We start from the raw sequence: 7,741 nt of genomic DNA, 5'->3' as shown, positions 1-7,741 counted from the left end.
GCTGCCAGAGCCAAAGTGCAGCAGACCAAGGAGGCCCTGGAGGCCCTAGGAAGGAGAAAGGATATAGGGAAGCCTGGGGGTGGCTGCAAGCCCAGCACAGGGGCAAGGGTTGGCAGGCACTCTCCCTTATGCACAGCATACCAAGCTCCACTTTCAGAGACATACTGGTGGGGCTGGGGCTGCCCCCTCCCCCAGCATGGCCCCCTGCCCCACCAGCATAGGCTGATTAGCGGTGTAGGGAGGCAAAGCAGCAAAGGGTTCTCCAGGCACAATCCCCAGCGCCGCTGTGGTATCCCAGGTGCTGCAAGGAAGAGGACACATGGCTGGCTGCTCAGCACAGTTTCCCTCACCTGGCACCAGCAGCAGGGCAAATGGGGAACATGGCTGCAGCTTCGAACAGGCTCTCTGTAGCCTGCAGTGGGTTTTATTCCCCTCTTCCATGCCAAATTGCTTTGCTGGTCTCTGAACCTTTTCAGCTCTGGTCCTCCATTTCACTGATTGCAGGGTGCAGAAAACCCCCTCCTGCAGGCCTTTCCCAACCAGTTAGCTTCACTTCACCTTCCTTACATACCAGATAGAGAGGGAAGCAGCATTTCCTTTTCATCTTTGCCTGCATCACATGCTCTCCTAGCCCTTCTTTCCAGCTGTCTTTTCCACCCCGAAGAGCATGAGCCTGCTCACCTGCCAGCTGCCCTGTCTTTACTTTTCTTACCAGTGCCGTGTGCTGTTCTTGGCCCCTGGTGGGATGTATTGTGGGCATCTCACTCCTGGGAGTTACCCCTTCTCCCCAGCAGGCTTCTGGGCTGCAAAATATAGATGTGCACATCCAGAAAATAAATGCATTTGCATAGAGGCTTAAATTGCATGTTTCTGCCTATGAGGGAGCAAGTTGCACCTAAAAACAGCAAAGCAGTAGAAAATCTCGAAAGCTAGTGGAAACATGTTCTGGGTGTAAAGATCTCTAAGTTACCGTGTGGGCTTTTGGTTATTGTGGTTTTAACATTTGATTTCACAGCAATGGATGTTGAACACAAAGCTATGGATGTAAACTCAGGCCAGAGATGTATGCAGGGGCAGTTGGAGAGATGCTCCAGCCTCTGCCTAGCTCCTTATCCTCAGCAACAGCCTGCCAGGGAGAAGCTGGAGCCTGGATGGTCTCTGGGCTGTCTGAGCAGGCTACTCTGATCTGACTGTAATTTCACTGAAAGTCTGCAAAGCCTGCTCTATTGATTGGCTTTAGAAGCAGCTTCACAGACAGACCTGACTGACCCCGGTGCTGTCGGTTCCCGGGCTCCAAACCTGCTTCCTGGAGCCCCATACTGCTGTGGCAACCTCTTCACTGGCCACCCTGGAGCAGGAGGCTCTGGAGGCACCTGTGAGGATCAGGAGTCATAATGGGCCATAAATTAGACCTGAGACAGCATGTTTGCCCATATTCCCCGAACCTCTGGGGCTTCTTGCACAGAACCCGGCTCATTATTTTTTCAGAGCTGGGAGCAGAAATAACTGATAGCAAGTGAATAATCCATGAGGTTTCGACTGAGCAGTATGTGTGCGTGGTTGTTTGAAATGAGAGAGAAAACATTTAACTCCATCCCGAATGTCTTTTGGAGGACTCCAGGGCTCTCCATGCACCATGCAGACACACCTCATCAGCGCCCTTTGTTAGCCTCAAGCACCCCAGCTGCTATGGGAGGAAGGTGCCTGTGTCCCCCACAAGGGCCCAAGTCAGTAAGGAGCTCATTGGGAGCTGGCAAACCTCAGTGTTTGTTAAAAGTGGGCTGAGAGCCTCGACAAAATCTGCCAGATCAGCGATTTTCTAGGGATGGCTGACACTCTTTTAGGTTTGGGGGAGCACCTAGCCCATTCAGCCTTACAGGAACAGGAAGCACATGCCATGACTGTCCGCAGGTCCCCTTAGTGCCTTCCTCCGGGGAGCTGCCAAGGGGCTCGGGGAATTCCACATCCCATGCGCAGTGGCTCCTGGCACAGGGGTTGCATCAGGGGAGCAGAACGGGGACTGATTCTGGCAGTCAGAGCCTCACTGTCAGCCTAGAAAGGGCCTTACACGAGTAGCAGTATCAGATAGGAGACAAGTCCTCCACCAGCAGGCAACCCTGGGGGCAACTCCGATGCCAGGAGCCATTCTCACTTGCTGTCCTCTCCCTGGCTGCTCATGAGAGGCTCCCTTCCCTCTGGCAGCTGCCGGCTTCATGCTCGGCAGCTTTGCAGCGTTCTTTGCTGTGGGGCTGGTGCCAGGCCACCACACTGGCTTGTTTCGCATTAGTGCTGGGTTAAGAGCAGCCTTGCACTGCAGCTCTTCGCCTGAGCTCAGCACTCAGCGCCTTGCTGCTGAGGGAGCAGCCCAGAGGCAGCTCCTCAGCCAGTACAAGGCAACGTGGCACCGTGAAATCAGAGGAGCTGCTGTCATCACTGTGAGTAGAGCAGCTGCTCTGGGAGCGCTATATATAGCCAGATGCTCTTGGAGACATCCTTGAACTTTCCTGTCTTCTTTTAATCTTTCCAGCTTACTTTGAGGCTCTGTTGCTTGCGAGGTACCAGCTCTCAAGAGCCCCCAAAGTGGCCGAAGCTGGAAGGGAGATGACTGCAGGGCACAGTCTCCAGAAAGGAGCAGCATGGGGGATCTGGGCACGCAGGTTTCTTTGGCATAGAGAACAGGACACAGGAACAGAGACATAGGAGTGGGGGGGGGGGGGACTCCGGGGTCCCAACGTCTCCAGGAGCCAGGCCCCACTGCCATCCTCCGCTCCCCAGATCCAAAGCACTGCCCGAGAATGCCCATCCCCACCTTTTGGCAGCTGGCTCCTAACATGGCGCTTTAAAGCCAGGGGAGAGGAAGCTCTTGTCCTGACCAGTCATGGCACAGACCTCGGTGCAGGGACAGCCAGAGAAGAGCTGGTCAAAGAGTTTTGGCCTGAGGGAAGATTTTGCACCTACTGCTCCAACAAAGATCTGGCAAGTGAGAAAGCCAAGGTCTGACCACAGCATTTATTTCAAAGATAAAATAAAGCCAACAGGGTACAACCTGAGGTAGAAAGACTGAGTAGGATGCAACCCCAGCATACATCAGATGGGGGGGGGGAGTTCTTTATGCTACCCATTACATTGCTGCCAGAACTCTAGAAGGTCACTTCATATTAATGAACCCCAAGAGCCAGTCAGGTAATTAATGGCTGGCAGAAACATCCCATGAGACCCCAAGATACCTCCCCCCTTCAGCCTCCCCTGCAGAAAGAGACTCTTCTCAAAATCAGCCAATGGGGAAAAAAAAAAAAAAAAAAAAAAAAAAAAAAAAAGCCTCTCCTCAAGATGATGTGAGGTACAGGAGCAGGGGAGGAAGATGAGTGAAAAATAACCTTGCCGCCATGGAGCAGATGTCCACAGAAGGGTTGGCCAGGTCACGGGCCCAGCCATGTGTCAAGAGGAGGATGCCCATGACCTTCGGCCCTTGCCCCATGCCAGGGCACTGCATCTGGAGCGGCCACAGCGGCAGGAGCCGTGGGGGCAGTGGGTCAGAGGCATGATCTGATGTGAGGAGGCAACCCAGTGCTGCTCTTGGGCTCTGCGCCAGGGACATCTTCAAGTGGTATCACCTGGCTAGACATCCGGGGCGACCAGCTGCAGTAAGAAGGAAATGGCAGCTGCTGTTCCTAGGACCTGCTTGCCCCATGCACCGCAGCTGGGCTCCTTGGGCTCGCGGCTCACCTCAGTGTAGCTGGGCGGCTGGGGCAGCTCCACTGGGGGCACAGCCAGGTCTGCCTGGATGGTGCTGGGCACAATCAGCATGGCCTGCAGAAGATGGAGATGGAGGCTGCTGTCAGGACCTGTGGGGCAAGGAGCACCACCTTAGGCTTGCCTTGCCACCTCCGCCTACCTCGTTGGCGTGGAGGCGAGTGGCCCGGCACCAGAAATTGGCAGTGGCAACCGCGATGCAGAACTCCAGGATGGTGAAGATGAGCAGCACGATGGAGATCCCATTCCCTGCGAGCTCCAGGCCAGGGGAAAGCGCCCATGAGCATCGCTGGCACAGCACACAGCCACCTGCACATGTTCACCCCAAACAAGGAAACCCTCGGCCCCTTCAGCTCTGCTCCCAGCAGCACCCGGCCAGGAGAGTAAGTACCTGCAGCACTGACAAGCCATGGTGGAGGAACACATAGATCCCCCACACACATTTTGGAGGTAAGCATTTCACAGCTCTGCCTCCCATTATCCTAAGCAGCATAGCCAGCTGCGCTGCTGCTTACCATGATGAGATAACTGTAGTAGTCAAAGCTAGAGCGGTAAAGCCCGTTCAGGTTCAGGTCAATGATGAAGGCAACGATTCCCAGCAGTGCAAAGATGGCACTGATGACATTCATGGTCTGGCTGCCCTTCACCTGTGCCGTGGGGAGATGGGCAGAGGTTTTGATGTGGGCAGAAAAGCTTTGCCCAGCAGGGACGCCCAGTTCCCGGCCGGCCTGGGGAAGTCACCATGTCACTGGGGCAGGCAGTGGGCACTCACCGCACACTCTGTAGGGCTCTTCTCCGCTCCGATGGACAGGCAGCCCGAGATGATGAACTGCACCAGGGCGGGGGGGAAAAGCAAGCGGTCAGCTTCAGTGCTGCCCCTCTGCCCTGCTCACAGCTATGGACATATGGGACATACATTGCCTTGGACATAGTGGCATTAAACAGCCACCCATTGGCACAGCCTCATGGCTGAGCACCAGCTTTCCTGGGGACAGTGAACCCCTTTGCAGGCAGAAGGGCCAGATCCTGCTAAAACTTAAATTTTGCTGCAAATCACTGTCCTGAGTCACTGAACTAGAGCCCCCCTACCCTCCCATACCGAGTTCCCAGCAGGCTGGAGGGCCTGAGGAGCACCAAGGGTCCCCATGAGCATGTTCCCCCTGCCAGCCCCGCTACCACGCACAGACACGCCACCCAGAAAGGGGATCTCGCCAATGATGAAGACAGAGGTGTAGACATTGGTAAGCGTTGTTAGGACGATCCCGAAGCCAATGTGCATGAAGCCGGTCATAATCTGAATGGTCTGAGGGAAGAGGCAAGGAGAGAGAGCGTGTTCACCACCATCTGCAGTGTGGAGACAGGGGTGCAGGGAGACATGCACAGCCAGGTATCCCCAAGGACGGCCTGGCATGATGGTGGGGTCCCCTTGCCCTGTTGGCCCCACAAACCACCTCCAGCTGAGGTGCCCTGAAGCAGCCAACCCTTGGTAGCACTGCAGAGATGGGGGAGCCCAAGGTGGGAGGGGGAGGTGTCACTGCAGCACCATTCCCAGAGGCTCATCTCAGTCCCCCCTTGCAGCTCTTTGGAGGGTACAGGGGCTCCCTGAAGTGCAGCCCCCCGTTGCACCCCCATCCCTCCTCAGTCCCCCAGGACAAAGCCCTCCATGACCAGCTCCATCCCCACTGATAGGGTAGAGGGCCACACATCACCCCCAAGTAGCAGGGCTGGTAAAGTCTGTCCTGCCCTTCCTCCACACAGGGCAAGGAGCAGGATAGGGGGCATGGTGCCCTTCCCATTCCCCAGGGCACTTCACAGAGGAAGCAGAAAGCCTCAGGGTGGTGGAATTTCCCAGAGCAGTGCGGCTGGCTGGCTGGGGGGCACCGGCCAGCACCTCTCTGCCCCCCTCCCCAGACCCCTTCCCTGACTCACCCCCATCACTCGGTTCTTGCCCTTGGGCAGGGTCTCAGCCGTGTACATCACCGAGCGGCCGCCCAGCCGCAAGGGCCCCATTCCTTGCATGGGTGCAGCTGGCCAGCCCCCCTGTCCGGCGCAGCCCCCAGTCCCTGCCAGCTCAGGAGCAGCAGGGCTGCCCTACATCCCGCTCCGGCGAGCGCTGATTGGCGCAGCTCAGTGTGGCGTCAGAAGCAGTGAGATTGCAGCGTCCCCGGGCGGACTCCACGCAGGGTCGGCTGGCCCTGCGGACAGGGGAACTGTGCTGCCCCAAGGCCACTCACTCCCCAGACAGGGGCACACAAGCCTTTTTGACTCAGGAGACCTCCCCCCACCCCTCACTGATGGAGCTGCGTCCCGGACAAGGAGCAATAGTCCCCCAAGCATCCCCATATCCCCGTCCAGCCCCTCAAAAGACTGGACAGAATACAGGGCAGTGGGAAATCAGGAACTTGGCCTGTCCCATACCCACTGCTCACAGTCTGAGAAACTTCTCGGAGACTTGTCAAAAAGGGGAAGGCAGCTCAGACCTTGACCCACAGCACACCTGAGGCTTCTCAGGAGCCAGCAGCCTGCCAGGTGGATAAGGGAACTGGAGTGCCAGGGAAGCAGGACAGCATGGCAAACTCCACTAAGCCCCCCAGCTATAGCTAGCCCACCACCTCAGCTGGGCTAAGTCCACCTGAGAGCTGCCCCCACCTCTGCTTGAAGTTGGCCCAGTAAGATGAGATGTTTACAGGGACTCAGGAACAGGGCCAAAAAAAAAAAAAAAAAGAGAGAGAGAGAGAGAGAGAGGAGGAGAGTTCCTGGAAAAAAGATCCATCAAAGCCATTAGGTACATAAATGCATCTTCCCAGGGGAGCTTGCCACACTTGATGAGGTAGGGGAGGTTGCAACAAGTGCCTCAAGCAGCTTGGCTCCTTCCCCAGCCTGGCAGGCAGGATGTGGAGCAAGGGGATAGATCAGCTTTCCCTTGGATCCTGTGGATTTAGGACTTTTCACTCAGGAGGAAGAGTGCAAATTTCATGGTAGTACCACAGAGCTGTCCTACAGCTTTACCACTCTTGCTACCTGGCATGCTCATGGGCCACTTGCAGAGACCCGGCTCCTTGCCCTGGCACAGGCAAGCTAGAAAGGGGCTGCTGGGAAAAAGCTGTGGAAACCTGGGGTCAAGAAAGGTCTCTGCTCCCCACACAGGAGCCTGAGCAGGTCCTGTCCCTGCCAGGGACTGCTGCCAGGAGCAGCTCATGCCTGGCCACTTCTCCCCCTTTACCTTCTTATCTTATCAGAGCTCTGCAGCTTGAAGGGCAATGGGAGAGATTAGAAACCAGCCAGAAAGAGTTCAGTGACTATGCTGTGCCAGCCAAGCTTCCACCTCCCAGCACCAGTCCCCTGCTCCTGCCTGTGAGTCCCAACCCTCAGGCCAATAGGCCAATACCACCAGCCCTCCCTTTAGGGAGCCAGCCCAGAGGAGCTATTTCTTTGAGGACATTCCCACCCAGCCAGGCAAGAACATGTCCACTCAGGAAAGCACCACATTTAAAGCTTAAAAAAAAAGAAAGAAAAAAAATGTATTTCCACACTCTCAGATATTCAACATAGTTTATGCAGAAATATAAATAGGATCTCAACATAGTTTACACAGAGATAGGAACAGAAACAGACTTGGAAAACTTACAGCCCAAGAGAAAAAAATAAAATAAAATAAAATAAAATAAAATAAAATAAAATAAAATAAAATAAAATAAAATAAAAATAAAATAAAATAAAGTGAGTAGTTGAAGTGGCATCAGGCAGGCAAGGAAGTTGCCATATGCAGCATGATTGTACTCCCTTCTCTGACTCATGAGCATGGTACTTCCCTTCCCACCCACCATCTCCCATTCTGGCGGCTTCCAGGACCTGGGACACATCTGAGAAAACTATGTGGTTCCAGATTCCTTCTTTCCCCCTTGGCTTGGGTTTGCAACCCCTCAGTAAGGATGCTGGTGCAAAAGTGGGTGGTAGGTCACTGATACGCACTCAAACTCTGTCCTCT

The 7,741-nt window shown here is 55.1% G+C and overlaps 1 protein-coding gene across 4 annotated transcripts; it reads right to left on the bottom strand.

Annotated features, from left to right (window-relative positions):
• LOC134141224 (membrane-spanning 4-domains subfamily A member 12-like) lies at positions 1 to 6,010 on the bottom strand. 4 transcript variants are annotated; one of them, XR_009958564.1, is made up of 7 exons: positions 5,683 to 6,010; positions 4,853 to 5,056; positions 4,526 to 4,582; positions 4,269 to 4,400; positions 3,896 to 4,009; positions 3,378 to 3,810; positions 1 to 803 (listed from the first exon to the last, which is right to left on the bottom strand). XR_009958564.1 is itself a non-coding variant. In XM_062577281.1 (7 exons), exons 1-7 carry the CDS (start codon positions 5,770 to 5,772, stop codon positions 3,619 to 3,621), a joined length of 702 nt encoding a protein of 233 aa, XP_062433265.1. In that variant the 5' UTR covers positions 5,773 to 6,010; the 3' UTR covers positions 3,324 to 3,618. The 4 variants fall into 4 exon arrangements, 3 of the variants coding, with proteins under 3 accessions (XP_062433265.1, XP_062433263.1, XP_062433264.1); XM_062577281.1 differs by lacking the exon at positions 1 to 803 and having other exon boundaries at positions 3,324 to 3,639; positions 3,727 to 3,810; XM_062577279.1 differs by lacking the exon at positions 1 to 803 and having other exon boundaries at positions 3,324 to 3,810.
• Positions 6,011 to 7,741: the final 1,731 nt, after the last annotated feature.

Source organism: Rhea pennata, chromosome 5 (genome assembly GCF_028389875.1).
Source record: "Rhea pennata isolate bPtePen1 chromosome 5, bPtePen1.pri, whole genome shotgun sequence".
In the NCBI taxonomy this organism is placed as follows: Eukaryota; Metazoa; Chordata; class Aves; order Rheiformes; family Rheidae; genus Rhea; species Rhea pennata.
This window is presented reverse-complemented; position numbering and strand designations above follow the sequence as displayed.

Bases quoted from the DNA above. Each gene is read 5' to 3' on its own strand.
- LOC134141224 (XM_062577279.1), bottom strand. From the start codon at position 5,772: ATGCAAGGAATGGGGCCCTTGCGGCTGGGCGGCCGCTCGGTGATGTAC. The intron at 4,401-4,525 runs GTGAGTGCCCAC...CCCACGGCACAG, and splicing joins AGAGCCCTACAGAGTGTGCG to GTGAAGGGCAGCCAGACCAT. The intron at 3,811-3,895 runs GTAGGCGGAGGT...CATCTTCTGCAG, and splicing joins CTCGCCTCCACGCCAACGAG to GCCATGCTGATTGTGCCCAG.